The sequence below is a fragment of the Rissa tridactyla genome, chromosome 1, assembly GCF_028500815.1.
Source record: "Rissa tridactyla isolate bRisTri1 chromosome 1, bRisTri1.patW.cur.20221130, whole genome shotgun sequence".
NCBI lineage: Eukaryota > Metazoa > Chordata > Aves > Charadriiformes > Laridae > Rissa > Rissa tridactyla.
In genome coordinates, this window is record NC_071466.1 from 147,535,763 (window position 1) to 147,556,727 (window position 20,965).

The following is a 20,965-nucleotide window of genomic DNA, read 5'->3' on the forward strand; positions in this document are numbered from 1 at the left end:
GGCTTCCTAAGACCTACCTTCCCACTTTCTTCACTTTACTCCATAAGAATTAAAAGATCATGGAAGACTAATAAATTGCCTCCAAATAACACAAGCCTAAACCCCTTCCTTCCCTCTCACTGCTTGCCCAAGCAGCACAGGCTACCGCTGGCCAGGAACAACCTCTCCTCCCAAGTCCCATTTCTCTGCTGGAGGAAAGCCCCGCAGACCCAGGGAAACACCATAACCTACCATGTGGCAGATCCTCCAGGCAATTGCACTTTAAACAACTGATGCATTGGATTTGAAGGAGAAGTAGACCTAACAGATTACTCATCCTAATTTTTTAAGCAAGACCTGTTTAACAAAGGGTACAGTTATTAAAGACGCAAACTGGCATCAATGCAACTGAATAACAAAATTATAAAACAGGTCTTTTGTATTACACGCAAAAATCAGATCCTCCTAAACTTCTAACCTTTCAAGGAACTAGTTAAATTTGGTTTAACACTATTTAACACTATTCCTATCAAAGCATGGATGCATGTAGCCAACAGGATGTATCAGGCATGAAGACTTACACAGGACTTAGGCCTCCGACTCTGATGCAACACTAGTGCAGATTTCATATACACTCCAGTCAGCACCACAGGCAAACCATTAGCACCGTGGGGCATGGTTCATAGTGTACAAAGGACTACCCATATTTTCATAGGCATGCAAAAACTAGAGGAAGATTTGCAACAATGGCTGAAAAGTTTAAGGAGTCGAAGTCACCTTAAGAGTCCTTCAAGTGACTGCCTTCCCCTCTGTAGTTTAGAGGAGTCCAATTCACCTTCCACTCTTTGGAGCAGAAGAACACAACATGATCAACTAGCACATCAGAAGAGGCAGGAGAGATTATGCACTGAACAGGTCTCACCTTACTAGATAGAATTTCCCTGATTTCTGAAATTCCTCAGTTTCCACTGAAAACTAGCTTACTTTCTGGGTTTTTTTATCTTTTTGAAATGACAGACTGCCACCTGAAAAAAAAATCAGATCTGCAACCCATCTTAAACTGTTTAATGAAATACTGAATTTCCTGCAAATTTCAACATGGTTTTGAAATGAGATGCAAGGCAGCAGCTTAGAAAACTTCAGAAAAAAAGACAGTGGAATTCTGCAACAATAAGGGCAAAAAAGCAAAACTTAGTAAATTAATTTTGCTTTAAAAGTAGTAAACAGCCTGCTTATTATAGATTTAGACATAGATTTTCATATTCTTATAAAAATCCTTCACCTGAAGGAAAAGCAATTCCAAAATACTGGTGCCGTAATAATGTATTTACAGAATTTCAAGACCAGATGGTAAAGACTGCTTTTCCCAAGCAGGAAAATTCCTGAACATCAATATTGGTAGCAATGTCTCCTTTACAGGAACTTTAATTCTATAGATAATTTAAAAATGTGTCTGCATGATGCCATTAACACTACTAGCATAACTTCCTTTCAACAATGTGTCAAGAGCAGTCCAGTAGCTACACATGGCTTTCCTGCACTTCTCCAACACAGTTCTAAAACCACTAATCCCTTTATTATTGAACAAGGTGAGAGGGACATCCGAGTTTTACACGTTTTTCAGGTTTAAAAAAAACCACCACCACAAAACACGTATGTATTATTTGAAATTGCATTCCTTTGATATCCTCATGGAGACAGCCGAGTAAGAAATGCTTTCTCAATACATCTAATCTATCTTTCTGCTACTGAAAGAAACTTTCTGTTGTATGACTCAGCTCCGTCTGGATCAACTGTTTGGATTACAGCTCAAAAATTATATTAATGAAAGCTGTCACAGTTTTATGCATTTTTCCATTGATTCAATCCTGCAAATATTAATAAAACGAACAACTTTGCCAATCTCAGATGGAAAACTTGCTTGAATACCTCAAACTTACAAAAAGCCAAAACCAAACACAAAATACTGAGCAACTGACCTGTGAGCCTCTGGGTCCTCGTTTGTGATCCCATTCAGAATGCCCCATGAGCTGAAAACCAAAGAAAAGTACAGGTAAGTGACAAATTGCACTCATTAGTTTTAATTGGAACAGTCATGCTTTTATATCTATTACACATTTTCTTTGAAAAAAACAGGTCTGCTTTTACGATTTATTTCACACAGCTCCTTTAGCTTCATAACAGGGTGAGAACACTTTGGAGTTGATGCTATAACCTTCTACCTTTACATTCAGAGCCAAAACACATCCAGCATCACAACATTGCTCATACCAATAAAATTCCCACTGCCATAGATTCAGCTCTAGCCAAATGTTTAATACTGATCTGGCAAAAGGAGAGCTGATATATCACCAAGGAGATTACCAAAGCCAGAGGACATTTGATTACATATCAATGCATGTTTTCTATAAGGCATGAAAACAACAGAATTAAAGCTGTCACGCCACTGAATTATTCTCAATGTAATAAAAAAGTAGAGGTACACCCTCTAAAGGAAAACAGGTTGTGGCCTTTACATTGCAGAGGAAAGCGAAGAGAGAGGAAGTTTAGAGATGATGAGTTCTTGTGGAAATTAAGATTTGTGATGGTATGCAGCTCCTCAAGTTAAAGAGTAGGCAAGCATTAATTACAGCCCAAATTCAGCTCGCAAATCCTCCGTGCAACCCTACAGGAGACTGTGTTGTGAGACAAGTGGTCAATATAGGATGGTACAGATGGACTCCAGAAAAAATAATTTACCTTCTCCCATCTTTTTTCTACTGTACTTCATAACTGTCTGTTAACACAGGCACTCACTCTCTCTCTTTAAGCAACATACAGTTTGCACACAGCAGCTCTTTCCATATATGTCATAGTGGGGGGGACCAAAAAAGAGGAAAGAGAATACCCAGTAGACTTTATTACTGCTTTATGTAGCCGAAGATTATGGGCAAACTGCTGACGAGAAAGCTATCCTCACGCCTGCCTAAAAAAGCCTGGAAAGCACCAGGGAGGGGAACCAAAGCTGTGCAGCACACAAGGTGGCTGACGCGGCTAATCCTGTCTCTGAGCGCTCGGCCGGCATGTGTTCCAGCCTGGGAGCTGGCCTTTTTTTTTTTTTAACAGCTACTCGGGGATGTCTTCTGGCTAATGCTTTTCTTACTCATACGAGCATAGCTTAATGCAAACAAAAATATGTGAATGAAACAGAGGAAGGTTAATGTGACGTGTAATGACTTACAGTCACGAACATTTTCTTGCTCTTTTTTTCCCAACATACTTTCCCAAAGGAAATGCCTTCTCCCAGGTCAGAGGTAGGCAACGAGATTTACAACCTATGCTTATTACAGAACATGCTTTTGAAACACTCATCGCAGGACAAGGGATTAAAACTACTTCAAAAAATGAAGAAAGCCACATACATCTCATGTGAAATCTTTATCTTCTCTATCAACTGTTGCTACTTGTCCTTTCCTTCTCCAAGGGCCCCTTCATTTTTTTAAATTACAACTTATGATTACCTACCGCCATAATGGGAGACAAATGGTATCAGAAATGTCACACCATTTTTTTACCTGATACAGCCTCACGACTGACCCCCCCTTGTTTTACTGTAATTATTTCCTTTTTCCATACACTGTTGGTGGAAACACTGGCTGTGCCAGGTTTCCCTGTTTGTTTCTCCATACTGTTATGTTTGCTCGTTACTGTATGAAACCTAGCTTTGATGTTTATGAAAGCTGGCCTCTCAGTAAATAACCAGCATGCAAAAGCTACCAACAGATGCACCTACCAAAGGTTATGTACTTCACAGAACCTTTGCCAAACCCTCATACCTGTGCTTCCTCCGTGGCTCCTGCCACTCTGGACCAAGAAAACCTCTTCAGTTTTAACTCCTCAGCCCCTATACCTTGTGGGGAAAGTGGTGCCCACTTTCTTAATTTACTTGGCTAAAGAAATTTTATGCAGCAGGATTCTGACCACCTGCGATTCCAAACATGGTAAGGGATGTCTTTATCTGCAACTTCCTATCAGTGAAATTAGCACAAAAAATACACCTGTGATTTCACAGTTAAGAAAAAAAAGGATTAATGTTACAGGCTTGGCTGTGGTTACTGTCGTTCTCCAGGCCCTATAGAGATTTGACAGCACATACCACACCCTTAAAACCACGTGTAGTGTGAGATCCCACTGCCAGGTTTTTCATGCTTCTACCCTCACTGAATCCATAGTTTACTGAAAAACAAAGGGTTGCCTTACTATTGCCACCAAAAATAAGCAATGCAGTTAAGAGTCAAGCTTGGAGCTGCTGTTCCCATTAAAGGAGGTACACCAAATGTAGGGATGCTCTCAGTCCAGCCAGTCCCAGGAAACCAGACTGACATGTGCCAGGGGTGGTTACTTGTGATCACTACCAACCCTTAAGCACAAATCCGATCCTCTTAAACATTCATTCTTCTTCAGGCACAGTTCTGAAGGAAAGTATCTACTTTACATTTCATCTAAAACTGTCCTGAAAACCCAGCTCTGACGGTTTTAACACTGAAAGACAAAGGTAGCTTTCAGCAACAAGAACAACTCTTGTGTGTTCAAGAATGCACAAAAACACAGGCTTTGCTAAAGCCAACTGGCTTGCTCTACCATACGAATTGACTAACAGGTCTCCAGGGAAAACAGCCTCTCTCAGCCCAGCTGAGGATGAGGACTGTGAATGGAAGAGGGGGCTGGGAATGGAGAAGACCCTAATACCAAAATCACAGAGAGCAAATGAGAAGTGAAACGGGGCTAGCTTCCTCTGTACGTGTAGGGTGGTAGCCTGTGGTCTAAAACTCAACCTTTCACTAGAAACACTATAAAGTCTCCAGGCCTCGTGGTTGTAAAACCAAATTTTAAATGTAAACCACATGTTCACTAACGCAATACCTGCAAAGGAGTAAGGAATAGTATAAAGGACTGTCTGCATTAGATATGTGAGGTACCCATGCAAAAAACAGAACAAAGACATTTAAAAACTTATCATCTTCAGCTCTCACCTCTCTAAATACAGTTTTTCTCCTATTTAGTGATTTAAAGCCCCAGCATATGATTACATAATAATCTCAGCTTTCATTAAAATTCATAAACCATAATTCTAAGCCTCCTTAGTATTAGAAAAATGCAGGAAAATGTGACCCACACATACCATAAAAGATCTAAATAAATAAAAAGACAAAAAGTAAAAGATGATGATTCAAACCTTTTTAGCTGTTTCTAGGTCTTGTTTTTCCCTTAAATCATCTTTTCTGACCGTTTTATTTTGGCACCCTTGAACCAGCAATACTGCTAACTATGCCACAACAAACCTCATAAAACAACTCACAGAAATAGAAAAGGCATATCTTTATTATAAAGACCTCCAAAATTGGGCACAAGTGGGAAAAAACCCCCAGATTTAGAATATGAGCAGTCCCATGTATATTCTTAGGAAGGGGAGGGAGTCCTCAGTAGCAGAATGCAACAACATTTTGAAACCGCGGCGCTTTTTTATTTAAACAAATATAACACTCAGCACAGTTTTATTAGAGGGAATGAGCAGATCTTTTCATGATAAGTACTTAAGAGGACCAATGAAGCAATTATACTTAGTGTTTAATAAACTACTTTTAATCAATTCAGAGCCTATTCTAATTCTATTCAGATTATAGTCTACAACTCTGGAATTTTATTTAGATATATATTTACGCATACACACCACTTCTACAGTTATAAAAATAATTAGATGGTGCTGGCAAATGCAAACTACATCAGCCATAACTCAAAAGTTAGTAAATGCAATTCAAACAGACTAACACACGATCACATAGTCCAAATGAATGCTTCAGGTCCTTGCCCCAACTCGTCAGCTTATTACCTTGGACTTCAAAGATTTCAGACTGTGGCTGGACACCGTGTTTCCATTACAGTGAGCACGGAGAGCCCTGCCCTCCTCTAGTTAATAAACTAAAGGTGAGCACAAAGCAAAGCACAGAAATGCTAGAGAAATCGTTCCTCTGCCCCATCTGTGATTGGGTGCCAAAGACTCAGCATGCCTTACTCTCTGTTGAACTGGCCACAACTCATGAATAGGATTAGCCTGAGCTCCCCCAAACAGCTGAGAACCTGTAAAAAATGCCTTTTTGCCACTTCTGCAAGGATTTAGAGCATTTAGTAGCAGCAAAAAAATAAAAAAATAATTACCTCTGAGATTCTAAGAAGTTTTGGCTGGGTGATAGCCAGCAGTTTTAAGAGTTGCTTATATTTGGGAATCAGTGTCCAGTAGAGCTAGATAGGAGCATCCAGTCATTCTACTGGCTGGCACCTGGTTTCAACCTTCGCCAAAACAGCTGAGCCCGTATTTAAACATGAGCATAACATCTTCCCTCTTCGGAAGAGATTTTGTTGAATGGGCATGTTGAGGATGTGGAACAGTGTCTCACTGTTGAGTTCTTTGACACTGCCTCCTTACAGCTTGTGCTGAATGGGGCACAGTATGATACATATTCTCTGACTGAATGGGTATTAGCTATGCTTTAGTCAGGATCATATTTCCACTGGTAAAAAGAAACTGTTTGTTACCAGTGTGTAGGCACAAAATGTTCCTGATAAATTTCTTATTCAGTAACAAAAAAGCACAAATTATTTCCTTGATTACATATTAGAAGAAACATTTATTTTTACAAAAATGCAAGAGCCGGGTCATACAGAAACTAACTGTTTTGTGCACGTGTTATTTTTAGTAGGACTCCTTCCATTCAATAGATTGTTCCCTGCACTTTCATGGTAATCAAGATAAATCATTTACTGACTTGACAAACTCGGAGTGCAGTTTTGGTGTGGACACCATCAGCATGAGAAGCTAAACAGGCTGTAGCTGCTGAGATTCATCACTGCCAGATTCTGGTAACGTAACAGGGGAGCAACTGCAGGGCTGCACTGACCACTTTCTCCATCAAACGGCATAGCTGCAGCTGGCCCTGCCGGCATCCAAAGCGTCAGAGATGTCTTCCTTGCTGTGTGGTGAGTGTGATCATACACAGGCACGTGTTGGCTATGACACACAGACAGCAAAATGCTCCAATATTTGGAAAAACAATCCCTTTTCCACAACCACTGGCCAACTCCCAGGGTCAGCCTAAAGCATGAGATGTCAGAGCTGGGCTGTTCAGCCAGATATGCGAGCTGCACGCTCGCCCCACCGCGGCCTCTGGCTGTGCAATGAGTGGGGGGGAAACTCTCCACCCAAACGCTCCCAACCCGTTGGAGCCCTGCAAATCAGCAAGGTCAGCCCCGGTTCTGAGACTGGTTAAACAACAAAACAACACCACCACCACAATGAACTAACTAAATGAATAAAGTGGGGGGGGTGGGGGGGGGGGAATGTGGGGTATGTGTGTGTTAGGGGAGGGTGTAAGAGCCTTTCAGCTGCTTCCTAATCAAGTAAGTAGTTTTAAAGGTTTGTGGGCTGCTAGACAACAGCTGGAAGCAGAGATAAGATTTTTAAACTGAGGCACGGGCCAAAATACTTTGAAACGTGATGTTGCTTTGAACTGGAGGCAGAGGCAGTGAGGCAGAGGGATGGGTCTGGAGAAGAGCTGCAGTGAATGGCTTCCCTGCAGGATGAGCCCTGTGCAGGGATAGAGTTAAACCCTCTTAAGCTGGTACCCTGGTGAAGCTGGAAGCCCTGGAAGGAGCTGCCTCCTCGACCCCTACAGCCCTCTTACAGCCTGGCTGGCAGGTCAAGCAATGAACCCCAGCACTGCCAGAGGCTACACAAAACAGAGGAAAAACATATATATCAGATACTCTGTTGAAACAGTGAACATGGTACTGAGCCACTGCGGCAGAAAGGAATGGAGAAAACAGAGCACTCGGCGAGGTTAGGCTGAGGGGTGGGGAACAGGCGCTGTGGCACAGGAGGACAACCTGAAAGGCACCAGCGGTGACTGTCCTGCAGGCATGGCGAAGAAACCGTCCCGAATGCTTAACCAGGGATTCAGCTCCAAAGGAATAAAAGGAATGAGATCATATCTGGCGCTGGGCGAGACAGCAAGAGAGACTACATTTTTGAGGACTTTTCTCATGGCAGCATATGACCTTTTAGAATATTTCCAGAAAATAAACTGCATCTGACTTCTTCAGGGATCCTGGCTCCCTTGCACGGGGGCGGGAGGCATGAAGACATATGACACAGCAAACTGGCAGCAGTGAGTTTGTGGACAACTGTCGTGCCCCTTGTTCCATGCCACTTCTTGAAATGAGTAGGTTTAACTTTAGATAGTGTGAAGGTACTGTGAAATTGAAAAAAAAGTAGGTGGGAAGAAGTAAAAGGCAGGGGAATATCCACCTCCACACCCTGTATCTGGATTTATATAAATTTTTGTCACAACTACTTAAACAGACGACAGTAGTAAAACAAATCCCTCCAGATTACTATTATTTTCAGTCCTACTGTTGAATTTCTCAGGTCCCTATTAATCTTTCACACATCAAACAGGATTTTAAATGAGTTTTAGAGGCAGAGCTGTAGTAAAATACAGAAAAGGACTGATTTTTTTGTTTGGGTTTTTTTAAAGAAAAGCAACTCTTATTCTTCAGTGATCCCCAAGGACGGATGCCACACAAAGAGCTACTAGTAGATGTGCAGCAGATTTCTTTTAGCAAAGGCTTCCTAAAGTAATAGTTTTATCTTAATCTGGATTTAAAAAAAAAAATCCAGAATAAATGAATAAAACAATTAAACTGATGATAAATATATTTCTTATCCCCTTAAACTGATCTGGTGGATTAACAGTAGGCATGTTGAGCTAGTGGACTAGTATTCAACAAGCAAAAGTGTTCACCAAATTTTACATTTACTCACTTTCTTATTCTGAGCATAATCATGAAAAACAAAGCCCTAGGAAAAAAAAAACATCCATACTGGTGAGATTAAAAAGTGTGATCACAGATACTCTGAGATCCTCCCACCTTAGCCATGGTCATAATCTACAGACAGTAACCTACAGAAGAAGATTCCTTGGTATGGGGATGCCAGGGCAACAGAGCAATATCAAGACTCCTAAATGTAAGAACAAGCTGACAAAAGAACAAAAATAGATTGTTAAAGAGAAGAAAATTACTATTTAAACCTTGCTTGATATTCTAAGTAGACACATTAAGTCCCTGGATTTCACAGCTACGCAGTCAAGTCCATTCTTGTGTAATTAAGTTCCTAGAAAAAGTCAGAAAGCTTATTTACCTTTTTTCCATTGGGAATCATTAACTATGCATTAAGAACCCCAGTCACAATACCAAGCCTGGCACAGGCTTGATAAACTAGCTAGCTACTGCAGCAGACAGAGTCAGCATTGTCTGAAAACACGTTTAGTATCTAAGGCCCATTATTTATTTTATAAAGGAGTCTTAAAGACTTCTACAATAAAAAACCAGCTCAGCAATGTATGTTACTAATACCGTTCTCTCTTTAGTGCATAGTTTTTCTCTCACTATCCATCTTTTCAGAGATTCTAATTTCATATATGGTATTTGCACTTTCTGTTGTAACTCAACACAAGCCTCAAACACGACATGCTCTTTTCAGCCTGTTATCAGTGCACAGGAGGGCCTCTGCTTCCAAAGACATTAGTTCCTTGACGATACAGGGGATGTCTTTTCACATAGCAATTAAAAACCCACTGAAAGGGTAGGAGAACTTTTAAGGGAATTTTCAGTCACACTCTGATTTTAGTGGAATCTCTCACAATACTAACACAGAACAGGAAAGGTCATATGGAAGGCGACTTAGTCCAATTAGTTTAGTAAGTGCATTAATCTAAGAGCTGACCACACTCTGGCAGTCTGCATAAAAATAGGAATTTCCCAATACAAATCCCAGTGGGTAAGTTTCTACCTTACAGGGGAAAAAAACAACCAACCAACCAACCAAAAAAATCCCCAAAACCCCAAACCTTGTCAAATTAACATCCTCACTGGCAGTCTCAGCAGAATAAAAAAGCCCTTGGGACTGAGTAAGTATAGAGGTTTCACCAGACACTTAACCTTCAGATGTGGTTCCTCTGCAAGGGAACTGAGTCACTGCAGCAGGGGTAGGGACAAGCGTGACTTGCTTGTGTCCCCATTGTACTTCCCTTGTGTGCACAGGATGGTGTTTCAACATAGCTGTCAACTCAAAACCTCTCACCAGAGCAAAGAGCCACTTGCAAAAAGGAAGGGGGTAGAGGGTGAGAGAGTGAACCCCTAAACCCCAACCACTTGGTCAGAGAAGCCAAGTAAAGGTTGCAGTGCCACTGCTTCCCAAAATTGGAAATTCTGTAAGCAAGAGAATCCAGTAGTTTGAACAAAACAGATCTCTCCTGCTACCATATGCACTTACTGAAAAGGAAAAAACAAACTTTGTTTTTTTTAATATGGCAACTTAATGTCCACCTGGTGTGAAACACAAAACACAGTGATTACAGGAATCAGCCCCTGGTGGGGCTAAAACACAATGAGGCAAAAAGCCAGAAACATAATTTCTTACAGTTTCAGCAGCGCATTTTCCTGAAACACATTAACTTTAACATAGCACACTGAGGGTTAGCTGAGATTTGCTAATGAAAATTTTAAGACACTGAGAACTTGGCCTCCCTCAAGCTAGCGCAGAGAGCAGAATGACCCACAGTGCCTTCTCCCACCATGAGAGCAGCACTGTGTCTGGTCAGGTGAAGCTTCAGCCTCCAGGGTTGACCTGGAAAAGAAAAGAGCATCGCTCTGCCAAAGCTCATTCCAGCCTGACATCCACACAAACAAGCTACTTCTTTCATTAACACCCCATTTTCCTGGTTTTGACGTTTCACAATGCAGAAGAATAGCACTGATGTTTCAACAGCTAGATCCCAGCTAGCAAACGTCCTAAAATTACACTGTGCAGCCTGGTAGCTTACTAAAAAACCTCAATGTCAAAACTCAAAGTACATTCAGTTTAAACACACCCTTGGGGGGATTTTATACTAACTACTTTCTATTTCAGACTATTCACTTTAAGCTCAACCAGCAACGCTTCATCACTCATCCAGGAAAACTCCCCTCTCTGCCACCCAATCTCAATCAACCTGCCAAATTAATTATCACTCTGCATTCGTCTATTGCTAAGAGGGGGGAAAAAAGCAAATAGATGAACGTAGCAGTGACCCGAGCAAAAATGAATCCTCTGAAACAGAACTAATTTAATCAGTTCAGTGATCTTCTTCCAGCACGACACATTTCACCCACCCCTTCGCCAAGCAGCCCAGTTCCCGCATCTCCTCCAACTGTCCTCGGCAGGGCGCTCACAGGGGGCTCAGATGTCTATCCAGCAGCAAACTAGGGATCTTTTCTACTCATCCTTGTAACTGCATGGTTTAAAATAAAAACAACTGTCACAGAAAATTCACCACGATAATTTCACACTGACATTTACATGCAAATTCCTGGCCACAGAATATATGTTTCAGCCAGATAGCAGTAGGATTTGATTACCTACCTCAAGTTTATGGGACCACAGGCACCAAACTTTGGTGCTTCACTGGCTTTATGAAATGAGCAGAGCTCAGAGTGCTGGCAGAGCGAGGCCTCCCCTTTGGTAACCCAGTCAGGCCTCACAGCAGAGCTGGCAGGGCTAATGTGCAGAGAAATTACAGAATTTGTGGATTTTAAATCACTGCCATGACTCAGACACTAAACCTTGCGTTAACTGCATTCCTAACCTAGCAAGTACATGTGCATGCATGACCGCAGCATCAGTGACCCTGCTGACTCGAAAGGGATGAGTTCAAGGAAGCAAGTTACACACGCATCTTAGACTTTCCTGTCCTAGAATTTTAAGTGACAGTTCAGCTGAAATGCATGCAGAGAGACATTTGGGCCATAAATTTCCCTGCCGCTGGAAATGGCATCATTTTCATTGCAGTCATGCTGTCGGACAACGTGTGAAATTCTGTACCAGCTCATAACAGTGTGCCCGTGCAGTGGGAATACTGAAAGCTCTAGGTGTAGGACCGCAACAGAAACACTGACCTCTCCTCTCTCAGTGCACTTCACTTTCCATCACTTTTCTTCTTATGCAGAACTCATTCAGAGCAAGAGCAGAAAAGAGCAACTCAAATAGGGCAAGAAATGCAGGGTGACAGGCACACTTTGGGAACAAAAAGACACTGAAGCGGGATGTCTCTTTACTAGGGAGTTCAACTGTAACGTCAATCCCACCTTGCTTTTCTCTTTATACGATTTTTAATGCGGTCAGTGCTTCCTTAGATGAAAGGCACATCACAAACAGACATTATTACTGAAAGGTACTGAAATCTGGATGCCTGCACAGGATCCCTGTCAAGTTAAGTAACGCTTCAGACATGGGAGCCCTGACAGTGCCCTCTTTGATAACGCTGCATAGGAACAGAACAACAACACACAGAGGCAGGACTCTGAGTAATCTCTAGGTAGGTGCCTACACAGGCAACAGTTTGTCATTCGCACCCATCTGCTGCTCCAAATCACACACACACGCTGTCACATGTGCTTCTCCCCATCTGGATTGCAGAGATGCTGGATATAAACAGGCGAAAGCCAGGAAGATGAATACCGGGTTTGTACCGTACAGGGGGAAAACGGCAGTCAGCTTCACCCCCTCTAACGGGAGTAATTTCAGTGGAGATTTCTAGAAGTCAAAGTAAAAACAGATTTTCATAATGGCTGCAGGTTTTTTCCATGATTTGAAATCCTGTCTTTCAAACCAGTATGACTTTTTAAAAGCTTTGCTTCTAAGATTTTATTTTTAAAGTAATAAAACAACGCACGTTGTCTTAGAGGGATATCATAAAAATATATTCCCCTGCAACATTGTCTGCCAACATCTAATTCCACGTGGTCACCTAAGCCATATTTCCATAGCGTCAAAGTACTGCTAACAGCAAAAACAGAGCCCACAAAAAGTGTAGTCTCTATCATAGCATAAAGGATGCAAAGAATATACGCTATTCAGGGGTGTCACGGTGCTAATGGATATACCAGGTGGTGTTTTAGAGTGAGAAGGAGAAAGGCTGAGCAGGGCAGAGGAGCCCGGTCTGCAGGGGCTCACCTCAAAGGACTGGGCTTGAGAGACGTATGGCTGCCCTCTGTTTTGGTTCTGTTAAAGTGACTCACACGAAAGCTGCTGAAATATTATCTGGCAGAAGAATCTTCCATTGAAAATATGGCATTTTGACGAATCTGCCTTTCAGAAACAGGCTTTGACAAAATTAAGTAGCATTTCTATGGTTAAAAAAAAAAAAACAAACAAAAAGAAAGAGTTGCGTGTCAAAAAGGTCCACCTATTCAAAATAGAAAGTTCTGAAATTTGCTTTTTATATGAGCAACTACATCCCCCTCCATCATTGGTCCTTTTTTCCCCAGAATTTTATTCCTTGCATAATCTAACTTTGCATGTTGCTGAAATACACTTCTAAAACAAACTTGGTCAAAAAAAGCAGTATTTCCTCTTCTTATGACAAGCTGTTCAGCACTTCCTCAGAAATAAGAGCTTTCCCTTCTATTAATCTCATGATGATGTCTTCAGCCCCTTCCTTTTTTGATGAAAAAGTACTTTAAGTTCCTTTTTCCTCTGTCCCAAATATTTTTCTTTCATCTCCTTATGTTCAACTTGTGTAAAAATGCTATTTTGATTCAGCAGAAGTGTTATTTCAGCAGACACTAGTATACATCACTTTACCCTGACCAGGAGAGTCCAGATGGAAATGCATTTATATTTCTAGCTACCAAAACAAACAAACAAAAAAAAAAAAAGGACTGCTAAGTGCTAAACAGCTGTGCGGATCTGGTCCTATGACTATGAAAAAAGAGATCTCCCGATCTGTATTGATTACAGATACAACCCTGATCCCCTAATGCTAACAACAGCCTTTTCATCAATTCAGCATGGCATGGATGTTGTCCTTTGTTTTTCCTCTTACGCCTGGGAACCAGCCTGGTCTTCTGGGAGACACGGTTAAGCACAATTAGTCTGAGTCTCCGTAAGATGGCTTTGAGTCTCTCCCTATTATATATCAGCTGCAAATCAGAGAAACCTTAGTAGCAACCACTTCTAAAGCACTAATTTCCAGACCCCCGTACGTACAAACTTGTTAACTCAGACAGGACCTTTGTGAGAAAAAAAAATAATGATTTATCTCCATTTCACAGATGAACCGAGGCATTTACCCAGCACAGTATTGCAAAACTGGGAATAGAAACTAAATATCTTCAGTTCATGGGATCAGACCATGGGCTTCATTTTGATCAAGTGTTTATGTCCAATTTCTCCTTTGGGGGAGTTGAGGGCATACACCAGGGAATAGAATTATTCTCGTTTTCAGTTGCCAGGAGATCTTATCGCTCTTTCTGAAAACGAACTGTTCAGCCCTCTAAATATCAGTAAGAGGACAGGCTTCACATATCAAGAACCTTCCTTTTTAAGAAAGCACTAAAGTGAAACAGGAAAGATAGGAAACCTCAAAGGATCAAAAACAGTGAAAGTTTCTCCCCTGTATCTGTGGCCAAACACCGAGGCATCCTGCAGTCCTCTTTAGTCGGTTAGAAGGACTTTAGCTAGAGAAGATGACTTGAAAAGTGAAAAATTGACAGCTGTGCCCCAGACCTGAATTGAACCTTCTGTGAGCTTTAAAGGCATTGAGTCCACTTCATCTCTGAACGTGGATGCGGAGATGAACAGCAAGAAGGAATGAAGAGCTGAAATGCCAGGAGAAAACGCATTCTCATGAAGCTTTCTGATTTATTCATCAAGATCAAGTGCTGAGATGCATGAGGCATCTCTGGCATGAAAGTGTTCACCACAAGAGCTCCATGAATTGGACAGTATTTTCTCTCTTCCACTTCACATTTTTTCCTGCGCCATTTTTTTTTCAGAAAATCACTGATAATTGCAATTTACCTACTTTATTAGTATCAAGACCCTTATTTCCAGAAATACGTTGTCAGGAGATAAGCAGTGGCATGTTGAATGTTGAGTGCCTGTGCCTGCGTGCCTTTGGCCCTCTCAATGGGTCCCTTTATCAGGACAAAGCCTCCTTGAAGGGGAACCAGGGCCACCAACAACCTCGGTTCAGGCAAGAGCGACAGAGGCTGAGAAACAGATGCTTTATGAGCTTGAGAGAACTGCAGAAGTAAAAAAAATAACTTCCCTTCTCATACCTAAATATAGAACATAAATAAAAATGTATATATCCTAAATATTTTTCCTAACCTAATACTTTTCTTCCCACACATCCGCCCTGCTCCCCCCAATACACGCAGTGTGGTCCTGGAACCAGCGTTTTCATTTGTTTTCAGGGAAAGACAGTTCACGTTAAAACACCCGTGCTTCTTAAGAAGAAAGTCAAAAAGTTCAAGGTGGACTGAGGAGCTGCCTACGTGGAGCTGGTCTGATGAGCGGAAATTCAGTTCCCACCAAGGAGCCACACAAAAGCAAGTATTTGCAGTGGAGAGGAAAATACCCTTCTCAGGGGCAATCTGGAGCGTGACATGGAGGGAGAGATCGTCGCAGAGGAGAATAGGGGCTCCCAGGCAACACTCCACTACAAGCTTGTAATACCACATTTTGTTGGCCCCGTGACTAAAAGGTGGGGCTCAGCCTCCAGAAGTAACATTTTCCACAATATTAAATACACAGGATCAAGAAATAAGGGGATGGAAATACAGGTAGGGCCCACACACAGAAGTAATGATAATCTCAAAACGTCTGGAACCTCTTAAGATGACAGTACTAAATACTCTTTTTGTAGCTTACAGAAGACACACATGCTGATTTTCTGCAGTTGTACAGATTATTTCTGAAGTGACGATAACTCTCACAGCATTTCAAGTTTTCTTAGAAATGCCAGTTCCTGGAATCTCAATTGTAGGAAAAAAGGGAAAAAAAAAAAAAAAATTCCTCTATGAGAGAAAGGAGGCTTCTGCCTACCAGAACTGCGAAGGGGGTTGGAAATTAAATACAAGGATTGAAACCTGAGGATTCGTGGCTGATCCGTGATCTCCAGAATGCAAAGGGCTGCCCCTGCATTGGTGGGAAAGCTGATGAAGGGCAAACCTCAGCTCTGCCTGGTATGAAAAGCCAGCACACTAGGTACGATAAAACATAATAAACAAGCTGCATCCTTCCAGTCTGTGAGGATGATGGGCAGGACAGAACAAAATGCCAGAACTAAAGCAATCAATTCCTAAAAATAACTTTATCTCTCCTTCTTTATCTCAAGGGCCAAATTATCTCAGTTGCTACTTGAGAAGACTAGGCAATGCCAGCATCAGAAAGGTCAGAAAGCATGTGAAAATTTACCCAGTAGCATATCCACTGCTTAAATATCTGCTATTGCAACAGTGCAGATTAACATAAAAATTCCTACTGTGTTGCTGCATAAAGGTATCTTAAGTCTTTATTTTATAAGAGAGTTAAAAATGCACTACATGGATATCATAGCTGTAATGTCCTCACATACTAATACATGAGATTTTTGGTTTACTTTTTTTTAAAATATATATATTTTATTCTATGAAACAGACTTCTGATTATTTATTTAAAAGTGCTTTCAGGCTGATATGATACAGCTCATAGAGGAACAGACTAATTCCTCGTACCCAGAATGCAAGGAGCACCTGCATATAAACATAAAACACAACCAGTTGACCTGATTGTAAGAATTAGAACCAGGTTACTTCAAAATTTAAATGCTTCACAGACTGAATTCGGTGAAGATTTTGGTTTGGATGCAGGTACTGGAAGTGAGAAAGAGGACATTTTAAAGGCAGCAGAACATCTTGTTTCATTATCTAGGGACAACGGCATTTCAGTTTTGTTTTACTACAGAGTGTTGAAATTAAAATTTGAAAAAGAAAAAAACAACAACAAAAAACCACACCCAAACAAACAAACAAAAAACAACCCAAGGGAAAAAAACCTCAGTATTGCTTCAAGCTCTAAAGGGTTTACCGACCCAAATCAGTTTTTCTGCTGTTGTGGTAAAGTAACTTCATTCACAGAGTATTTCAAAATATTCAGGCTGCATCTGCTTAGGAAAAAAAGCTGCATTTGGAAACCTTTCCTGAAATGCCTCCAGAGTCCTCCTTGCAAATCTGGTCGTTGGGTGTCTCTTGATTTAAAAACAGTGGCCAAATTTCCTGACCTTACAGGCCAGTCAGTCTTTCTAAGGTCAAGAGGCACAAGATGCACACAGGGGAGAGTGCAAGGGAGAGGGAGCCAGGAGAGTTTCATGAGCAGGAGCTGACAGCAGCTCACTGGGCAGCCCAACGCCCTGTCCGGGATGCCCCACAAGGCTGCGAGCACTGTGAAAACTCATGATGCTGAAGCCTGGTTTCCTTCCTCCCCTGCTTTCAGGTCTGGATCACCCCAGAGTAGCCCAGATGTCCTGGGGACCTGGTACACAGGAGCAAGTTGGGCCCCTCGCGAGCCACTTGAGAGCCACACTTATGCCGCTGCTCGTGCACAGCAAAACGTCTCCCCGGGTGCAGAACGGTAAAGAAACACTTCTAAAGAGCAAAGCCGTAAGGACGAAGGACCCAGCAGATTTCACAGGATGTAGACGTCAGAGAGCAAAGACAGAATGAGGTCAGAGTCTGATCTACAACCCGGGGAGCACAGCAAGCTATATCTAGGCCAACAATTTGCTGTAATCTTGTTACTTAATGGGAGGCAGAGGGAGAAGAGGGAATATCCTTGGAGCTCATACAACCACCGAGAAATGTGTGCTTAAAAGCAGCCTAGACCAGGGGTACAAACTTAAACCACCCTAAACCCTAGCACGAGCACTTCAGCCTGCTAGCTGGCACTGTCTGTCACATAGCAACAATGTGGTGCAAAACGACTTCGGAGTTACGGCTGCATGTTCTCCTATTTGTGATTCCCACTTTGCCAGCCATCTTCTGCCACGACGGCATCAGCTGTGCATCCTCCCGTCTGCAGACTCACCTCTGCGTGGGGACCCAGGTCTAAAATAGATTCCTTCCCTTTTGTCTTCACAGCTGGGATGGGACAGAATATAGCTGTGGTTATTCCTGGAGGAGCCTTTAATTTTCATTACCACTAAGTTAATTTCCTAGTAGGAGGAGTTTGGAAGCAGGATGTCAACTTTCTTGGAAGAAAGAAGGAAAAAATCCCAACCAAACAACAAAACCAAACCAGAAATGTGCTAAGAACATGGCAAGCAGATGGCTGTTTTTGTTTTGCTGCGTGTGGGGGAGTCATAGGTCCAGGATTTCATACCAGGGAGGAATTTCACGTTGACGGGTATCAGCAGAAAGCCCTTCTAATGCCGCTTGTATACCAACTTTGAGAGAAATACATCCTGTGTACCTCAAACGCTTTTGATACGCTGGCTACTCTGCTGAGTGCCAGCCCATCCTGTGCAGCTGTGCACGCTTCGCCTGGCTGGCCACAACAGCAGCTCTAATACAATCACGCAGACGAGTGCCACGTTGCAAAGACTTGTCCAATATAAAAGCATGGACTCCTCTCTGATTAAGTTGGGGCAGGGGGATAAAGCATTTGGGCAGGGAGGTAGACTCACCAGGGAGGAAACACATTTCCTTTTCAGCTCTTAATAAGAGCATGGAGAGCCTTCTAACTCTCAAAGTATTAATTAATACTTATCTCACAGATACAAATCTGCATTTAATCACAATGGAGGGCATCTCTGCAGAAAGAGATGATTACTAAATAATACTTATGAAAAACCTCAGGCTCAACCAAATCTCCATGATCCAACAGGGATTACACCGGTTATGCCAGAACACGGTGAGCCTTTTGTTCCAAAGGAGTCAAAAAAATATGAGAAAGAACAGGGCACACAGCTCACCCTTTTGTCTAGTTGATATACCTAACTGCACAGTGAACAGAAGCGTTCACTGGTTTTTTGTGTTTGTTTTTTAAAAAGTGACACTGCTACCAAGGGATGCAAAATCCATCCCTAAATTAAGCAACGAGCAGGAGACAGTGATTAATTGGCCAATTTAGCTGCTCCATTCTTCTTCACCAATCTCCTCTAATTGTCCCCAAGTCCCCGTGGGAACAACAGTAAGCAGTAGATTCACTTCAGAGGAGGACAGACCCATGGGACTAGCTGTACCAGGGTGGAATTAATTAATGATTTTTGTCAAATCCTGGCTGAGACCAGAAGAAAAAGCCTATCCTACTGACAGGATACAAACTAGCTTGAAAACAGCAACAGCCCCTTAACTCACCTATATAAAAACGTTAAGAAAAATTCCAAGAAACAACTGCACGGTGACTCAGTTGTACACAGTCGTCTGCTTGGTTCAGGGGGCTCGTAAGGCATCGCCCACACTCTGCGCACCCAGTCATTCTGCCTTTCGCTCTGCGTGCTCCATTGCTTCCATAGGGTATCCCACCTGCTTCAAGAGAATGAAGATAAAAAGCACCCTGCTTGTGACTTGTGATGCACCAGGATTTGAAATAACAGCCACAAAGCTCAGTCATTTCATCAGCAAGCACAGAGGAACAAAGTAGTCTTAATGCAACTTGAAAACTGTCAAGCCCTTTATCACTATGCAAGCTGTTGCTATCACAGGGCAGACAAAGCTAAGGAAACTAAAATACAATAACTAAAAAAAATAAAGTTATTTTACTGCCAAGGATTTTTCTGAACGTAGGTATTTTGTGTATTTCAGACAGCCATAGATTTAACTACAGGAACCTGAGATATGAAGGAGGGATGAGACAAGAGGTTAATTTGTATCTTGAGCAGTCAAGAAAAAGAGTGAAAGGGAGAACCCAGACGTCTTTTTAGCTCTTGCTGTTTTTTTCTTTTATTTGCACCTCTCCTAAGCTAAAACTATTTATTTTCAGGTTTTTTCCTCACACAGTGCATTGCCCAACAAACTCTCGACTGCTAAAAAGTTGCACCAAGGTGACTAAGTACTGCTGGACAATTTTTATAGCCCTAAGAAGACACAGTCAGTACAGCACCAACAGCTCAGCCTTCAGCAGCTAAAGAGTTGCTTTGTCACTAAATGCAGTTGCAAAAAGCCAGAAAAAAAACTCGCTGCATTTTAAAACACAAATTTCCCAATGCAAGGGCTATACTCTTATACTTGGCGTATCATATGGGGACCAGGTGGTATTGAAATAGTTCAAGGTAAAACTTTCCTCAAGCCAAAACTCAGTTTGAGTGCAAGTTCTCTGGGGCAGAAGAAAGCCTCTTCCTGTTCTGGTTTTATGCAGCTTCTAGAAGAATGGCGATGGATCCCAGCTGGAAATCCTACGGACTACTGTTCTGTAAATAACAAAACTCCAAACCGGCAGTTACACTCAACCAAAAATCTCTCTGTCTACCACTGTAAATATGGATTTAACTAATCAATCAGCCTGAAAATCTAATAAAGGTCAAGGATGATCATTTAAAATACCAGTTATCGCAGTAACTGAAAGACGAACAGCATGATTGTGCAGCTCTTAAACCAGAGGCTAGATGCCTAGATCAAGGGAAAGCTTATTATTGAGACTGTTAGGCTGCAAGGGAAAGAGGCTTTAAAAACACACTCAAATAGCAACCCTCCTTGAAAACAACCATGCTTATACTATCCTGTAAGAATAAACTAACATAGGGAAAAGCTAGCAAGCAAACAGGCTTGAATATCTACATGAGAAAAAAACAAAACAGGCAATATTGAGTCTATTCTGAGAATGTTCTCAAAAATAAAACTTCCTTCTCATAACAGTAACAATTGGTCCTGACAAACTTACTTCACTTTATATACGGAACAGATTTGAGTCTAGGCAGTTACAACAGAATAACTCCAGTCTGAGAAATCTAAGGAAAAAATAATATCGATATCAAGTTTCTGCTTCTCAGACTCCTCAACCTAAGGGCTGATTAGCTTTAAAAAAAAGTTAAACAACAATATGATGAAAAAAGAGGCCATGCCCCTGGCATATGGTATTATAAACACAGGA

At 41.7% G+C, this 20,965-nt stretch overlaps 1 protein-coding gene across 1 annotated transcript in view; it reads right to left on the reverse strand.

The window, feature by feature from the left end:
* LOC128904351 (cGMP-inhibited 3',5'-cyclic phosphodiesterase 3A-like) overlaps nt 1–20,235 on the reverse strand; it is a 123,313-nt gene extending 103,078 nt beyond the window's left edge. The window contains exons 1-2 of the mRNA XM_054188526.1: nt 19,234–20,235; nt 1,959–2,009 (exon numbers count right to left, since the gene is read on the reverse strand). Coding sequence (XP_054044501.1) covers nt 1,959–2,006 — 48 coding nt within the window. The 5' untranslated portion in view covers nt 2,007–2,009; nt 19,234–20,235. The remainder of the gene's footprint in view (nt 1–1,958; nt 2,010–19,233) is intronic.
* Between the last annotated feature and the right edge of the window lie 730 nt (nt 20,236–20,965).